General features: G+C 39.6%; 1 protein-coding gene across 6 annotated transcripts in view; it reads right to left on the bottom strand.

The window, feature by feature from the left end:
* The window catches only part of LOC111588381 (sodium/calcium exchanger 1-like), a 160,552-nt gene that overhangs the window by 80,587 nt on the left and 61,031 nt on the right, over window positions 1-18,934 (bottom strand). For all 6 annotated transcript variants that reach the window (XM_055007894.1, XM_035943128.2, XM_035943126.2 and 3 more), the window contains one exon: window positions 1,450-1,679. In XM_055007894.1, coding sequence (XP_054863869.1) covers window positions 1,450-1,606 — 157 coding nt within the window. In that variant the 5' untranslated portion in view covers window positions 1,607-1,679. The remainder of the gene's footprint in view (window positions 1-1,449; window positions 1,680-18,934) is intronic.

Here is an 18,934-nt window from a genome sequence, read left to right as displayed (position 1 = left end):
ATCAATATCATTTCACAGACTATACATTAAGTGTGCAAAATCAACAGCTGATAAAGGCTTACTGTAAGTGCGCTCTCCTAATATAGTATCTAATATAGGTGTAGTGGTGTTAAGTGGCCACTGAGGTATGAAAGAACATATGCATTAAATTACATTCTACATTAAAATATACTTAAATGTTAACTCTCTGAGCACCAAACAGGTTCAAGGTTTTGTCACATCTTTACCCACTGTGGGCTCATTTTACACTACAACATAAAGTCCTGCATCTCTATGGAAACAACACAACCATGGCTAGAAGTAAAAAGAACTGAAAAATATCTCAAGTGCTATAAATCATGAAAATGAAAAACAAAGTTGAATTTCTTGGATTATTTGAGCATTTTTCCAAGTGTTCTTTAGTGATACCAACATTGCAAACAGCAGGTACAGATAGTTAATTTGTTACACGTTTTTTTTTCCTACTTGTCTCCTATCTTTTCTGTGCAAACACTGTCTGCAGTTCAGCCCAACTTAGCTGAAAAGTCCCTGAAATGTTGTCATGTGACTGTTGATTACAGTGGAGTCAATAATGGCTTCATGTCTGCATCAAGGAGTGCAAAATTTTTTGTTTATTACAAAATTTTGTTTCTTTAGACAGTTTATTTTTGGTAAATCATTAACTGACACATGTAAAAGTATTTTTGATTAAATGTTTTGGTTCAGATTTTTGTCAGAACGGAAAGTCGCTGATGACCAATTCAAGAACTGACAGAGGGTTGAAAATCCAACTTTATTTTTACGTTTTTATAGTTTCTGGCTGTAATAAATGATGGGATTTTGGCATTGTTTTAAAGATAACATGCTGGTGGATTCTGGGATTCAGAGGATTGATCCAGGTTTAGGTCATTAATCCAGGATTAATGATTTCATACCTAGAAAATGAACAAATTAGCTTCCATCACCTTAACAATTTAACTTGAGCTTTCCAGCCGCCTTAACGCAACAGATAAATATCTTCTCTCAAGCAGTCCTATTGTTAAACGGCATTTAGTAGCAACACGTACGGGTGTTTTAGCAGAACATCGGGACAATATATACCAATTATGACCCAGAACTGCATCTCTGTATAGTTTCTGACCTCACCATCCATCTATTCATACCATCTGTGCTGTCTGACTGACAGAAGAGGAGGGGATTGATCTCTAAGGAGGTTTTTCAGGAAACCCACTGAGAGTACAAGGGGAAACATGCGATATTTGAACGTTGCAACATTTTGTGAAAATACATTCACCATTTAAGATTGATGCTGTGAAGCTAAGTTTTCCCCGATGACATTAAAGAGTGAGTGTGTCGGAGTTGAGTCCAATTTAAACCTGCCCTTCCGTTGCACTCAATGAAAAGTACAAAATCCATGCAATCATGTTAATCCTCGCATATTAAAGCACAGTTTTCTCACAGATAACCCACCTTCCTGACAGGGGTCTCCGCTGGCCGTACAGTTTTTCTCTGCGGCGCTTGCGTGGATGGAACCGGGACAAGACAGCAGCACAAAGAAGGCCAGGAGGAGGAAGTGGGATGGTCGGATGGAGGCGAAGGGTGACGGAGCCACAGACATGGCTGCCATTTCTGCCGATGCAGCCGAACCCTCACTGGACTCTACTGAGTTCTACTGGGTCAGCTCAGTGTGGGTTCAAAACCTGGAGGCAGACAGGAAGAGGGTGGAGAGGTTATTTCACCTTTTAATGACACCGTCTACAATCACACAAACAAATTTAATCGTTCTCGCTATAAAAACACCTTCTGCTGTGAAACTACCAGCAGTAAGTGTCTTTAATTAAGGCACGCTGAAAGTAGTAAAACTTGACGTTAATACCACAGGGTGAGGAAAAACATTGCCAGCTCGGGAAGTCTGTCAGCAAAACCTTATATCTGGTGTCTAAAAGCAACATCACTGCTTCAGTTTTAATAGAACTCAATAGAACCTGGTTACAAAGTGCTTTACGGTGGATTTAAACTGATAAAATGAAAAAAGCAATAAAAGCAGTGATGAAAGGTCATTACATAAAAACAAGTTTTAAAAGACACATTAGAAGTGCAGCAAGTGATGATACATTTGTAGCCAGCATCTGTAATAAAGCTGATATAATAAAGCTGAAGAAGCTTCTCAGGAGGCCAGATGGAGAAAAAAAAAATCAATGACCTCTGGTTTTTAATCTGGACTACAGAACAGTCAATAAGAGCTTCTTCTTGTTTTTTTTTTTTTTTTTTAATAGCCGGACAGTTAGAACTTGGCGATTGTTTTTAGTGTTGATCTCCTACAAGGCTGGTTTTGTGCGAGGCCTTCCATCCATTAACACTCTTAAAATCAATAGCGATTACTGATAACCGATGTCAAACATTTAGCTGAGTGGATGGTATCCAAGCAAAGGCAAAGGTTTGATTTTATAAGTCAAAGACGGGCGCATTGCAGTAGACTGCAGCTACAGGCCAAAATAGGAAGGTAAAAAAATAATCCAACCAACATTCGAAACATGTTCTCAGTTGTCTGTCTACTCAAATATTCAACATGTCTTGCATATCCATAATAACAACAAAATCTGGTGGCTTTATTAAATAAATAAATAGATAAAGTGTGAGATTTGATGCCACCAGGCTCCACTAATGCCGTTGTTAATTTTAGTTATGGAAAATAAAAGCTGCACTCTTCCCATTTTTGTATGAACAATAGGTTAAATGTAGGGCTGCCACTAACAGTGATTTTTATTTTGATTGTCTATCGACTGTTTTTCTGATTAACTGATTAATTCATCCATCCATCCATCCATTATCTATACACCGCTTAATCCTCACTAGGGTCGCGGGGGGGGGCTGGAGTCTATCCCAGCTGACTCAGGTGAAGGCAGGGGACACCCTAGACAGGTCGCCAGTCTGTCACAGGGCTACATATAGAGACAAACAATCACTCTCACATTCACACCTACGGGCAATTTAGAATGATCAATTAACCTCAGCATATTTTTGGACTGTGGGAGGAAGCCGGAGTACCCGGAGAAAACCCACGCATGCACAGGGAGAACATGCAAACTCCATGCAGAAAGATCCCGGGAAAGCCGGGACGCGAACCAGGGATCTTCTAGCTGCAAGGTGAAAGTGCTAACCACTACACCACTGTGCAGCCCCCCTGATTAATTCAATTGATTAATTTTTCTCCAAAAGAGAAAAAGAACAGTTTAAGTTTATTTTATCTTAATGAACTGTATGTAACCACACAATGCAGAAATGTAAACAAATTTATCGGGCGTCACTGCAGTTAGAAAATCAGGACTTCAGCATTGCACTGCAGCAGCTTGGCTCACTTGTAGTTTTAATTAACTGCCTTTCTGTCACCATTTCATATTCTTTCTGTTGTCTGGCAACAGTAACAGATAAATATGTAAATGAGAAGAGCTTTATTGGGAATTTGGCTACATTAAAATACAGTATAAGTGAGCACAGAGAGCAGAAGAGAAGCAAACAGATACAAAAATATCTCAAAATAGGTAATAAGATGCCACAATTCTATAGTGATAATGAAAAAAAATAGCTGTAATGAAGTAAACGTAAAAAGAAACAGTCACTGATTAAAAATAGTGCTGTTGATGCATTTTAAGCAGTGACATCATTGATTATTTAATCATGGCAGCTTTCAGTGCAAAAGTGGTTGCTTCGACTGAGCTCAAATGCAACTTCGTTTGAACACTGTTATCAATGATATTTCCATCCACAGCAGGTAGATGATTTAATTTAAAAAAAAAAAAATGTTGGCAAACAAGGAAGGAGCCCTATTTTCCCTCATCAGGTGGTGGAGACCAAAATGGAGCTAAAAGAAGAGTAAATGTTGGAAATGTTGGCTTCATACTTTATTCACCCAGTACTAAAATCAAGAATTTTGCTCCATTTCTTTAAAAAAACTGCTTGCTAACACATTTTCCTGCCAACTTTCCACGAAAATAATGTTCCACTGGTTTGTTTACAACTTACTGTACCTCTACAAAAGAAAAAAAAAAGAAAAGTTGCTGTATGTTTGTCTTTCGGTTTGGTCATGGAAGACGTGCTGCCTGAGAGGAAAAGCCAAGCCCCCACTGCACTACTATTCATGAATATTTTGGCATGAGTGCATGTCGAAGGTGAAAATGTTCACACCGCTGAATTCTTAACTCGGGGCTTTCGCTCATCTGGACGGTGAGAACATACTTGGCACAAACTGCAACATTAAAAGGAGGTTAAAAATAGATTTTTCAGCGTTCCCACGATTCCCTAGTGCAAATTACAGACTTAAATCTAGTCTTCCGTGTGTGAATCTTTACACGCAACTGGATGTGTGTGCAGACAGCTGTAAATGCAGATTTCATGTTTGGCAGCAAACAGAAGCAAAGCGGCTGACAGCGGATATACAACTGCAATATGTTTCCATGACGAGGGAGCAAAGTGGCACCAAAAAAAAAGAAAAAAAGGGGTGAAGAGAAACAGCTTGAACTGGCAGCGTTGGGTCAAATCAGTGCAAACAGACACACACATGCACAAATACACCAACACAAAGCATGTCGGTCAGCTTTGTGGTGCAGAAGTTTCTGACCTTGTACTGACACACTCTGGGCTCTCAGGGCTACTCAGGCCCAGACAAAAAAATGCTGACCCTGTTTTCACACACACACACACACACACACACACAAACACACACGCACACAAACACACACCCACAGTTAGTCATCGGTCCTGACATTAGCGTGGAGCTGCTGACCCTGTCTTCATCTATCTTCTAGGGTCTCGCTGCTCTGACAACAACCTGTCACTTCAATACTCAAGTCGCTTCTCTCTGCCGCCATCTATACTGCTTCCCTCCTCTGCTTTGGTCGCTCTCTTCTGCTTTATCATTCGCTTTCTGTCCTTTTAAAACAAAAAAAAACAAATGACTCCACTCCCGTAGCATAGTTAGTATTTTCCAGCTTTACAGTCCTTACGGTGTATTTAAATAATGAGAAACTTTCACATCTTGGCTGCAATTGTTAGAAACCTTCCAACATCCTCTTACTATGCAAATACAATTTCAGTACTTTGCACACACTTAACCCCTCTAGAGGAGCTCGGGGCTAAAATGATCTGTAGGCGCAATTAGTCATTAACTTGATAAGGTACAAATTTATGTATTAAATATGCCCAGGCTCAGGACACTCAAGAAGGGAGGCTAAAGATGATGCTATAATGCAGGCGAAAGAGCTGATTTAGCAGCAGAATCCCAGACACCATTGTTTCTATTCTATGCATTCTTCTTGCCTACATTACCCACAATGCAACTGGTGACAGATTTGGGTGTATTACCCCATCACCAAATAATGTAGCCTCGAGCTGCTGTAACTTCAAGCAGAGATGAGCTACACAGGTCTGGTGAGCTCAGTTATTTCTTCACACATCCAGATTTTATTATTTTCTTCCAGTTTCAAACTTGTAGCCTTCAGCCTTCGACAGCTTGAGGCAGTTTATCAGACTTCACACAACTCTGGAGACGTAACTTTATTCAACTTTTTTTAGGCAGGGTTGCATAAAGTCTGTTAAGACACCTGATGTGCAAAATCAGTGGAAGTCTCCATCATTCATGTTTTATATTTTGCCTTTGTGTTGCAGTAATTACAACTACAGTGAATCTGAAGCTCTCAGGGAGTTTTGGGGTTTTGGGGCAGTCGAATTTTTACAACTTTAAGCTTAGATTTAGTTTTCTCACTGCATGGCACATCACACCCAAGTAGTTCAAAGCTTGTTGGGTTAAAAATGGGATGATTATTTTGGTTTTCACAGTTTCTATCTCTGATGATTGGTGTAATTTTGCAGATAATTTAAAAAACAGCAAACCTTTCAAACTTACTAGCGTGTTTCAGGGTTATTTTGAAGCAAACTCACCAGATTTTTTAAGTAATTTAAATCAGATCCGACTTTATACTTGCATTTTTTATGCCATCTTGATTAACACCAGTCAGTCAGGCATTGATAGACACTGATGTTGCAAAAAAAAATCCTTATTTCTCTAAACTTTCTTCAGCAGTACCACTCCTTCAAGCCTTCTTCTTTCTTTTACCTGCTTCACTAAACCTCCTCTCTTTCTTCTCCCTCCCAGCCTCTCTGTCAGACTCCCACAACCTCATCCTCCTTTACACCAACTTTATGTCCTCTCTCTCTGTCCTCCTACACATTTGCTTTCCACTTCACATCTCCATCACTTCCACATATCTCCCACTTGCTCTGCCTTTCACACCTCCTCTGAGTCCACGCTTTCCTGCCACCCTCATCCGTAAACAAATCTGTGCCTGTTTCACTCTACAATATGTGCATCTGCTGGCTCAAAGGCGGATAAAAATAGTAAAAACTAAATCCTGTGTTGACTGAATTTCAGCATCTAGCGTATGCCGGCAAACTATGAATGTGCAAATGGCAACAGTGCAGGCGTAATGGAGAATTAAATGGCTCAGATTAAATGTGCAGCTGTGGATGAATTTCAGCTTACCACTTCAATTTTGAGTCGAGGTATTGATAATTAGCATGGATGCATTTGTGCTGGGGGAAAAAAAAAACTATTAGTCTTTTCTTGGGCTGAATCAAGCTGGCCTTTAATTTTCAGGGCAAATATAAGCAAACTTTCAATTATAAAGTGCAAGGCTGCATGAAAGAGAAATGTCGAAAAGTTGTGCAGGAATACTGGAGCATCCTCAGAAGAATCTATTATCATAGAACGAAGCGGAAACATGCTTTTATTTTGTTAATATTTCCAAAACTTGATTTGGTGTGTGACTTAGGTTGTGCTTAAAGTATCTGCAACAGCGGAATAGCCGCCTCTTTATTGTCTTGATCTTATTCTCGAGGCCCGGTCCAAAGCTCAAAAAGACTTCTTAATCCTGCAGCGTGTGTGTGTGTGTGTGTGTGTGTGTGTGTGTGTGTGTGTGTGTGTGTGTGTGTGTGTGTGTGTGTGTGTGTGTGTGTGTGTGTGTTTGCATTTATGTGTGTGTGTTCCTTACTTCCTCAAGGCTTTCCCTTGTAAGACATGAATCATTCTGACAGATCACACACACACCATGACCTCTTCTGATTTGACAGTGATGCTCATGCAAGTGTGTGCTCGCCTGCACACAGACATGTATGTACAGTAAATGACACACAGAGAAACGCACAAACTGTACAATCCATTGATTCACCCTCAAAACACAAGTGCAAAACTGTCAAAAGTTTTTGTTTCCTGCTTTCAATCAGGCCGACAGATGTGTATGTGATAAATTTGATGAGTGTCTAATCCATGTTTACAACACTGGAAGGTTTTGGGACTACAAAGGAGTCAAAAAATGCAATTCTCTCTACTTTAAAAAGTCAAACACACATTTTGACACTATTTAAAGTCTGTATTTTTCAGTAGTTGCCATTAAGTACATTAAGATTTTGTGATTACGTCTCTTTTTTGTGGTTTTAGTTCGATTCTTTGTGCATACAAAACAGCAACAGCAAGCAAAGCGTGCATACAATCTGGTGTAATTTCACATAATTGAGATCAACCTGAATGATTACCGCAAACAGAACAGTTCCTGAGGCTTCGTACCGGAACCATTAGCATTAGCAAATCACTGGGTGGCATTAATTGAGAAGCAGTCACAGGCAATGGAACGCATTTGTCTCTGAGGTTAGAGTTTACTATCATTCATCAAAACCTGACAATAAAAGGAGAAAACAGTCAAATGGGGTGTTTTTTGACAGTGGAGCAGCTTAAATATTACAGAGAACAGTGAATGTCTGCATCAAATCCACTTTTAAACTGATACTGCTGCTCATTCAGTTTAGAAAGTACTGCCAAATTAACAAAGACTGAAATTTTAAACATTAAAACGTCATATCTGAATTAATAATGAACCTCTACACTCTAAAAAAAAAAAGTCATGTTTACGCTTAAAATTTAAAAAATGAAGCAACACTTCTAAGTTAGGGGAATTACAGAGAGATTATACATAGCCCTAGCAAATGTTGACTTAAAGTTATTTTTATTCAACCAACAATTTTTAAAAATTTTTTTATTGGTAATGATATAGGTGTTTCCAAAAAGATAATAAGATGATGTTCAAGAGGCATCATTGTGGAAAATTTTTTTTTCAGCTTTTATTTACATCTGAAAATAATTTTAAGTCAAAATTTGATAGGGGTGTGAATAATTTCGGGCTTGACTGTACTTTTTCCTCTATAATAGAATACATTTTTAATTACCCGTCTTAACAGCCTGAATTGTTAAAACAGAGGAGGAGATTTGAAACCCTGAACTCAAGGCGAAGACAAATTAAGTTTTCAAGCCAATTTCATTGTCACCTCAACGTGAATTTAGTTTTAAATCAACAAATGCGGGAATTTGAGTTTATCTTATGCAAAATATTAGGCTGAAGCAAATACTATTATTACATTAACCAAAATCATCAAAATGTTTGTAACTTATCCACATTAACACATTATCTTCTTTTCACCTTGCTATTATACACTTGCATAATTGAGTTAGGGAAGTAGGCCCCTTGTAACGATGCCAATTTTGACCAATTTTTGCCAAAAATCGGCAGCCTCATCATTCAAAAATCAATGCCATGAACTGAAATCAACAGACATAATTCTGTTTCATGTAGTCACATGACATGGCTCCTCCAATAGCATAGATTATGTGCCACTGTACCAAATCGATGTTGTCTTATCGAACTCCAACTCTCCAACGAAAGAGGAGTTCTAGCCGAAAGGCATTAAGCATCACAGAAGACTATCTCATGGGAGCCCTTTGCTAATAAACTCTCATAACGCTCTCTGGTCGCCAACGTGGAACTGACAGTAGTCTGACTGCTGCCTCCTCAAGGTGCTAAAACAGTAAGAGGTTCTACCTGGTGGCCTAACCAGATACTACAGCTAATCTTCAATACATTTTCTGACATGCATGTCCATTGTTTTCTGCTTTATCAGTTAATATATTCCAATAAAGCATCCCTAGTACTATGAATTCCTGCTCAGAATACATCTTAAAACAACAACTAAAAGTACGTCAGAACAATGAACAGCACAGACCAAACCAAACTGTCTGCCTGGAGAAGCTGAAGTTGACACCAGAACAACAAGACAATGTTTGCCTGAAATGTGAATTTTTGAAAATGTTAAGTATAGTTTGTGCCAGAGGGGCCGGAGGACGAGATGAAGGCAGACAACGCACATATTCACGCCCACCGTAAAGCACATCACACACACACACAAGCTTCAAGCGGCTTATTGAAAGCAGTAGGAGCATTGACCATGGTTGTTGATTCATATCACATCAGCTGTGCTCCACTGCTCTGCCTCTTTTGGCGCCATGAATCACCACACGTATTCTTGCACACAAACACAACACAGAGGGTCGATGTTTTCTCGGGCTTTGGTGACATTTGATTCGTCACGTTTTCATAGGCTCGGCTAGCATTCATACTTTTCATTCGTCAAACGAATTCCATCTTTTCACACTGTTAATGCTGCTCCAGAAAGTCACATGAGCTGGTGCTGGGGCGTAAAGAAGAAAGAAACTCAGCCACTGAAGTGAGATCATAACCGTGTAAATCACCTGTGACTTCTTGAAACACCCTGAAGAGAGCGAGCTGAAAAAAGCGTAGGCGGTGTTTAAGGTTTTGTAAAATCTCTTTGCCCTGCAGATATAGAACTGCAACACAGTAGTGGCTGGACCAGGAGTTAAGTTCTCTCTGAGGACTACAAGTATATTTTTTCGTTGCTTTCTTTATTTGCTTTGAATCCAGAGTCATTTAGTTAGTTTTATGGCACTGTTGCATGTCGTATACTCTTTGAAAGATGCAGATTGCAGACCGCTGAAAAGGAATCATCTCTCTCATGTAGGATTGATATTTTTCCTTCCCATCGCTTTATCTCCCTACCTTCATTATTCCATCCCTCACTGCTTTGTTTCATCCTCCCTGTCATAAAGTTCTACTCTAAGAGGCTCTTTCTCACCACCCTGAAGCTTGTAGCCATGATTCATATAAGGCAAACCATTTTATTTAAAAAAGAAATCTGCATAAAGTTGAAAGTTTTGCAAATTCTCCACATCAGAGGGAGAAGCTGAAAAGCTATTCGAGGGTAATATTCACAATGGATGGAACCCTGCTGTGTCTCTAGTATTTAAGTCTTTATGGGGGGGCATCAGAGATTTTAATTATACCATTTTAAGCACAAATGGAATTCATTACATTTCTGATAAGTGAGTGCAGCTGAACACTCTCTAGTAGATCTTTGTTAGGTTCCTTCAACTCTGGGTGCTAATATCCTTAATATCACACTATAGAATGTGCAGGGTAAGATTTAATGTGCCCCAATAGACAGTATGTCAAATGCAGTATTGCAAAAAATACCTAAATTGGGTTGGATTTTGCAGTTTGCAAGCCAGCGTGCTTTTCTCACAACATCTCGTGCGGCTGCAAACAAGCTTGAGAGCTCATTCTGCGCTACAGACAGCAACAGTTGAAGTTTAAGCTGCAATATTTTGATGAAGTAGCATTTCCCAAGTGTATGTACACTGCATGGAACACTAAGGACAGCTGTACTCAAAGCAAAAAGAGAAAGTACGTGAGCCACATCACAGCCTCAGGAGATGATCCAGAAAGCTTGTCTTCATCTTCTTTTAATACAACAAAACCTCCTTTTTCTTAAATTGGGCTTATCTTCTCGCATCTTCTCTGCGTGTGTGATTCCATCAGATCTGTAAAAGCTGGTTTTTGTTGTTGTTGATTAAATCTTATTTTATCCGCATTCACACTTAATCCCTCTCTACCAGAAGTTCATTTTGACATCTATTATCAGGAGTAAAATTCTGCCTCCATCTCCTCTATCCACCCTTTTGCTTGTCCTTCGTTCTTCGAGCTCCGTCCTCGCTTCCTCCATCTCTAACAAAGTTATTCTCCACACAGGGGGCGAGAAGAAGCCAGCGTAACTGATCTCGGTCATATCTTCAGTGTGTGTGTGTGTGTGTCTTTGTGTAGTTTTGTAAATTTACTGGTGTGTTGCTGGGTGTGAGCGAGTGCATGGCGATGTGTATGTGCAAAAGTACATGCGTGACTAATCATTGGCTGCACCCGTGGATGCTCCAGGCTGAAGGGGGGAGGGAGAGAGAGAGAGGGGAGGCTTGGTGGTAAAGGAAAGGGGGAGGCAAAGAGGCGGCGAGGCGAGCCCAGGAGGGAGCAGTAATTGTGGGAGGAGGGAGATGTCGCGTTGGTCCTCTGTGCCGGAGCTCAACCGCCTCAGTTCTTTGGTTACAGGACAAGATTAGAGGAGAGATGAAGAGGATGACGCAACAGGGAGGGGAGGGGGAGAGAAAGGTAGTGAGAAAAAACAAATGAAAAGCCGAGATAAAACCTCAGAACTGCAGGCCGGAGATGCACGAAGATAAAGGAGGAGGTGGAGAAAGAGAGGCAGAGTGTGTGTGGCTCTGGGATTACAGCTATCGAGTTGCTGAAGAGCTGATGAGATGCGTAATTAGGCAGATTTAAGGGCGATAGCGAATGCGCCCCACTGGGCCGTGGATACAGCTGTCCAAGCATGTTACAGAGCGCTGTGAAGTGCTGCCCACACTCCAGAACACAGCGCAGATTTTAAGGCGATGCTGAAACGCAACCCAGTGGAACAAAAAGAAAGACATCAGGGACGTGGTCGGGCTGTCCCCTCCCAACAGCGCTATAAGTCCATGCAAAATGAGTCATATGCATCAGTGAGCTTAATGTCTGTCTGTGTGTGTGTGTGTGTGTGTGTGTGTGTGTGTGGTGTGTAGCTCTGTGAGGATAGTGAGTGACAGCTGTCCACTGCATCTGCAGCACATACAGAATGAGCACTTAGGACTAAAATGTTAGATTTTTATGAAAGATGCAGACAAATTTAGAGATTTAGAGGCAGCAGTGAACGCACCACAGTGAGTCTAAACTTGTTTTTGCATGTAGCTGTCAATATATGAATATGAAGCAAATATTTTGTTAGAAATTTTGCAAAAAATAAAAGACAAACATGAAAAATTGGCTTATTTTACTAGTAACTGCATTGGAACGAATAAACTAGGCTGCATAGTGCTGGTATCGGCCACTTTATGCATAATTAATAAACAGTAGAAGAAGATGGAAACAAAAAACTGTAACTGCCGAAAAAATAAGATGAAATAAACTAAAGTTTGACCACAGAAAAATGCAATGAAGTCAAGAATTGTTGTTCATCTCTGTTCTCAGCTGTTATTGGCCTTTCTTTCCAATAAAAGAAGCAAAAACATCAGAATCAGTATCAGAAACATTTATTGTCATTGTACCAACAGCACAATGACAGTGGCTTTGCAACACCTAAAAAACCCATACATAAATACACATACACTCTTTCACATACCTACTTTTAATAAATAGTAAGTTTAAAGGGGCCTTAAACGTTACTGCTCAGCTTCAATCTGTTACAATGAAATGTACAAAATCAAAGCTCAAGACTTTTCTGTTTGCCACTGCTTTCCTATTATAGCTTATTTTAACTTGTTTTGATAGCAAATTTCTTAATATATTTCTAATTTTCCTTTTCTTTTCAATGTTTTATTATAGTTGTCATTTCAATTGTGCTCTTCTATGCTTGTCTGAATGGTGCCAATGCTTTTAATGATTTAATGTAAAGCATATTGAGGTGCCCTCGTGTATGAAATGTGCTATACAAATACAGCTGCCTTGCCTAAACACATAATAAGCACGAGCACAATAAGAACTCAGTGGGAAGTGTATAAAATATTGCACAAGTTTGCCACACTGCAAGTTAAAAACTCAAAATCTTACCAAGTCTATTTGTCTTATTTTTAGTCAGAATGTCTCATCCCACTTGATTTAAGATAAATTCACATAAGTGACATTTCAGCAAGATGGACGGACTTGTTTTAAGACAATGCATCTTAAATGTCTTGTTAAGTCAAACAATCTTGAAATTATCTTGTTTTGAGTTGTATCTTACAAGAAAACTCAAAATAAGTTTAATACATCTCAAATTAGGAGGTTACATGAAAGCAAAAATCCATTTTTGAGTAAAAAATTGCTATTTTTTTTAAGCATGTCTGGCTTATTTTAAGACACCTAAGCTTGACAATCCTGGTAAACTACAGCTTAAAATAAGTTTTCCCAGCTAATTTTCAAATCTCAATATTCTAAATATCATATCTTATTTCAAGAAATCTTACCAAGCCATTTTTCACTTGTTCTATTGGCAGATTTTTTTTCACTTATTTCAAGGTAAAAGTTCTTTGAAGTAAGTTTTTTTTTCTTGTTTTGAGAGGGGCATTTTTTCCAGTGTACCTTAAGAGAGCGTGAAAAATTTCAATTAAGGACGTTCTTTTCTAAATTTGCAGTTCTCATGAACCAAAAAAAATGCCTTACGGGTGCCACAATAGCTCCCAGACTATAGGAGTATAGTCTTTGACGCAACATTTGGGTTCCTGTGTCTCTTCTTTTGAGTAAAAAATGGCTAAAAAATGCTTTTCAACTGGGCTATGGACAGACAGACCTGTACAAACAGATTTACAGAGCTTGCAAATGCATCCTGCAGGAAACTGAAGCAGCCACTGATGCACGCAAAGCAGTGAATATTTCATTGTTGTATTACATACAGTTGAAGACGCATTTGTCTTGGAGGTTTAATCGCCTGGATACTTCCTTGGCCAACAGCTGCAGGCGGTGAGCAGCGTACGTGTGGTCGGTACTCTGATGGACACTCAATGTTTCTCCCTACAGGACTGTGCTCAACATCGATTCTACCAGAGCTCATCCATCACTCTGAGGACAAACCCTTTCTCCACACACACACCTACACACAGAATACATCACCACATGCATACAACACACACATTCAACTAGCACAACGCACACAGCTACGCATGTAATGTATAGATGACAGCATGAGTCATGTCATGTGCAGAAAGTCGGATCAAGCCTGCAGCCAAGGTCACGGAGGTTAAGAAACAAAGCAACCCTGCACGTAATCCCAAGCGCTTGGTCACAACCTCCCTCTTTGTCCCATATTTCCTCCTTTTCTTTCTGTTTTATCCCACAAAAACCTCACCTTAATTTGAGAACACTTGCTGTTTCTGTCATGTGGATGTACGTTGAGATATTTTTCGGCCTCGGTGTAATTTAAGCAGCAAGAGACGGTGAAGTCAGGTTCATGAGCAGAGCAGTCTCGCTGCGTTTCTTTCCCCAGAAGAGCACGGCATACTTATTTCACCACAGGCTACCGAGTCAATGTGGGTTAATATTATCCTGTCTGAAGCCGCAAAACTTCTCCGCTCTCTTATTCTGCCTTAATGTCTGATTCTTTCTGTTTTGTTTTCATCTTCTATGATAGCATCTAACTCTTGTTACATGTTCCTATGTCGCATGAAACCACATAAAACGCAACGATATGGGCCTGCAGCTACGGCTCTTTTTAGTAAACTCTGTTTCCTCTCCTTCTCTGTCCCTTCTTCGACATGCTGCATGAACATGTGGAAGTTTGTGTAGGCGAGGCCATCAGCCAAATGAGGTTAAAAGGGTTTTAATGGGCTGTGACATTAATACGGGAGAAGATGATGCATGATGTGATGACGCTGGCCGAGTGTGGGGTTTGTGTGCGTTATTGTGTATGTTTGCGAAGTTTCTTTTTGTGGTGGCGTTTGGAGTGCATTTCTGAGGGCAGAGGCATGGAAATTGGAGGACTCTGGAGGTGGAAATTGATTTGTCTGAATGCATAAATAAGGCAGATTTTCGCCAGTAGCGGTGGTGGGCACTCATATGCTGTATATGTGAGTGAGGTGTTGGATGAGTGTGAAGCTAATCAAGCGACATGCAACTGTGATTTTTTTCCAACTTCTGTGCCGCAGAGATGACTCTGAGCCGCACGACTGAAAATGCATTACAAACATCAAAAGGAAAAGTTTTATATGTAACTGCAGTCCTGTGAATTCTGCATGAACAACATTGTGGTTGTATCTAGGCATAAAAAATGCTCACAGCTACTGTTTACAGCCTAAGAACTTCAGTAAAAGACATTTTTTTTGGTTCTTGAAGTGCCTTCACGTCTAATCCAAGAGGGAATGTTGTTTCATGTGTTCTGCTTGAGGAAAACGTCCCACATTTAGCTGGTGAAATTTCGAAGAACTTCCTACAAACACACCATCCCGACGCACTTCAGACCATCCTGAGCAAAAAACACCTGTGCATCCTCCTGACACCCGGCCCATTCATTTATGTCCTCTGTACTGGACATTTGTTTTTGATCTAGATCTTTAGATTCATTTGAGCTACCCTACTAAATCCTGACGTGCTTAATTGAGGACATCCTGGCCTTTCCAATGATATCTCAAGTGACTGGGTGGGATGAGGGGAACTTTGTTTTCATGCTGAGACAAAATGGAGACAGCAGTAAAATAAGTAAAAGAGAAAAGTTAAGTCAAAAATTGCTAAGATATCGTTGTTCTACTGACGGTAATCATATTTTCTTGTTTATGAATATGTAAGGAATTATAAATTAGGGTGGGAGTTCAGTTAAAAGGAAAAATAACAGCCCCTTCATGAATGTCAGCTGTTAGGGACATGAGAACGATTTAATGGGATTAGCTAATAGCTAACTAGCTGGCTAGTTCTTTGTTTACATTCAAATTTCTGCCCCAAAACACATTTCTTCGTGGGGTAATAAATACACTGGGGCGACTCCTCTGCTTACAGTTTATATAGAAGCCTATAAGAAATAAGCCCTACTTTTCACTTTATTTGTTACATCAGTAATCATTTTTTCTCATGAATATATGGTCTTTATCCCTACCTTCAATTCTCCTTCAATCAGGATCATGTTCTTTTTGTAAATCATGGTTTTACTTAGAGTAAAATGCACATTAAAGCAGGGCAGGCTTTTGTGATTGACAAGTAGCCTTGCCTCTCTACAGTTTCACTGTTTTGTCCAAATATGGCTCCAAAAAAGAAAAAAAAACCCAGATGTCAAAGGCCAAATTTCCAAACTCGAGGCTTCAAAGTCCACGTCACGGTTGCTACATCCACCTCTTAAACACAGCATCCTCCTCGTCTCCCGGGCTTGTTCTAGACAGATGATGCAAGCCTCTCTGCCTTCTCTTTCCCATCCTCACCCATTTCTCTGGCATCTGTTTGCCCTTTCTTTACCCTCCCCTCACCTCCCGCTGCTCCCACCTCCTGATGTTCTCTTTCACAATCTCCGTTTATCATTATTTACTCCTTCTCTTCCCTCTAACACTCGAATCATTCTTCTCTCATTTAATTCATCTTCTTTTTCTCCATCTCACACCCTTTTTTCTCCTCTGCTGTTCATCCAATCCTTTCTTCCTTCCTCTGTCCCGCCGCCTCGTGTGCCACGAAACAGCAATCTTAATAAAAAGGCTAAAGAAAATCCCCTTGTCACCGAGAGCTTAGAGGGAAGAGAAAGAGACACAAGCCATTTGCTTGTACATGTATGTGTGTTAGTCAAAGGGAAAACACTGGAACAATTACTGGTAGCTGCATTAATCCCTCCTGATCTCTCTTTTATATCCCAGAGAAGAGAAGTTAGCACACACTCATACACCTGTCAGGTACACAAACTTCAATTTTACACCAACATGATGATGCTTTTACTTCATGTGTGCAAAAAAACAGTCATCTTTATCTTTCTACCAACTCCCAGCATCACCCCCTCTCCTCCTGTCATACAGTGTTAATAAGTTTGGTATCCCATTAGTCACCGTGGTAACAGCATAGGGCCAATCATGTTCTTAAAGCCAGCCATTTTCCACACTCTTCATGCTTCTAGTTATTCTGTTTCTATATATAGACATCTATTTTCTCACTGTTTCTCCTCTCTTCTCTCCGTCCCTCTATCCTCTTACTCTGCCTGTCACCCATGGATGGATTACTGAGCAGCTCTATCGAGCTCAGAGACCCAAGAGAACACAAGAAACTTTTGGGTTCACCTGCAAAAGGTCACTAGAGGAGATGCAAACTGACCACAGATAGATGAAAAACTTTTGTTGCTAAAATATATATATATATATATATATATATATATATATATATATATATATATATATATATATATATATATATATATATACATACTTGCTTCTGACAGTAATTGCTTTGTGTAAATGAGGCACTGCTTCCAGAAGGATTTATGTTTGAGCTGGAAACAAGTTTCTGTCACTGTCAGAAGCTGAAACAGTTATTCCATTAAAAGATTACAAGACCAGCCAACAGCAAATTAATCAGCAACAACTGTAGTACTGGATGTATCATTCAAAGCCCTTTCATCAATAAAAACGTGATTCATTTACTTAGTTTTTCCCTGCATTGGCATGCATGTGTATGAATGAGACTCCTGGGTAGGTAGAAGGTTGGGAGCAGAAAAGCGACAGCATCGAGAACTGATCTGGGTTGGGAGATTAGTAGAGAATGGAGTCCGTAATGGATAACCATAGACAGGGATGAGAATGACAAATGGAAAAAAACTCGGAAAATGTCTGCCGAAGGCCCCCCACCCCCACCCCCCCACCCCCCACCCCCCTTTGCGACACTTTGTACATATATTAAATAAGTCAGGATCATTGATGATAATGTGTAACAGGTCATATCATGTGTCTGTGGCTGTAACTCTAATAGTGCTACCAACAAAAAAAATCTGTAGCATTAATTAATCAATTAGTGGCTAGAATAAGGTGGTGTTATGGGTTTCATGGAAAATCTTCATTCAGTAGTTTGGAGTTTGAATCCTGTGTGAAGATACAATGAATGTTGACCTTTAGTTTGTCTCTCTTTGCGAGCTTGAAGTCTGTATTCGTCTGCTTTGGGAAAGGGAGGAGCTGCAGAAAGAGGGCTCCATATATTTAATTCCTGGCTTTCTTAGCTTTGCTTTGCTTTTTTTTTGCCCATTTCCATTTCAGCATTATGAGACTTGGGTGAAAAAAATTGCCAGACATTTTCTAGTTCCATCTGGCTTCTGTTATGTCATTGAAAAGATGTGATCTGAGGATTTTGGACTGCTGCTGGAACAGCGCAAGACGACATCATTTTGGACATTTTAGTAAGATACCGGACATGTTATAGCTAAAACCGAATAACTATCAGATTAAATAATTAGCTGAACAAATGTTTCAGTAGATAAACAGTAAAAATAACCTATAGTTGCAGCCCTATATTATAGACATTCTTTAGTAAATAGCAAGTATTTAAGTGACTGAATTTGCAATATTTATGCAATTATCAAGCCATCACATCTCACAGAGACATCACCTAAAACTTTATTGATCTCCAGATAAATGCCACTCTCTTTATTCTACTTTCTGCGGAGTACAGTTTAAAAGATGTTTGATGCTTGAAGATGCTTGACAGGGAAATAAATATCTATTTATCCATTTTTTCAGTAAATCAGCCTATATGGAACATAAAGGACAACTCATACTAAAGAAAACAGGTTGACTGATCTGACATTGCTGCCGTTAGATTAACCAGGAAGCCGTATATGATTTATATTTATGAGGTTCTGTCTTCCCTCAGTAAGTTTAAAGATTCATGAAGTACATTGTCAGCCGCACTGTGACACGGTGAAAACCTCTCATTTTACTGCTGCAAATATTTTGGCACTAATACGGAACAATGAGTAGGACAGCACTTATCTTGAGTGCCATGTGAAAGGAGCAACCCTGTCGCATTGTGTGACATTCACATGAATGAAAGGAAGATCAGAGAGAGTAAAATAAAACAAAAAAAACACTAAATGAGAATAGGGAGCAGAGAGAGTGAACAGTCGTCTGTGCTGTTGTGGCATTACCATGGTGATTAATGGGATAGGAAAGTTATTATCATTATCATTATGGGTATGAAATGAGTGGGTGATGCAC

This window comes from Amphiprion ocellaris, chromosome 23 (genome assembly GCF_022539595.1).
Source record: "Amphiprion ocellaris isolate individual 3 ecotype Okinawa chromosome 23, ASM2253959v1, whole genome shotgun sequence".
NCBI classification, from domain to species: domain Eukaryota; kingdom Metazoa; phylum Chordata; class Actinopteri; family Pomacentridae; genus Amphiprion; species Amphiprion ocellaris.
The sequence above is the reverse complement of the archived record's forward strand: the minus strand, read 5'-3'. Positions and strand labels throughout refer to the sequence as shown.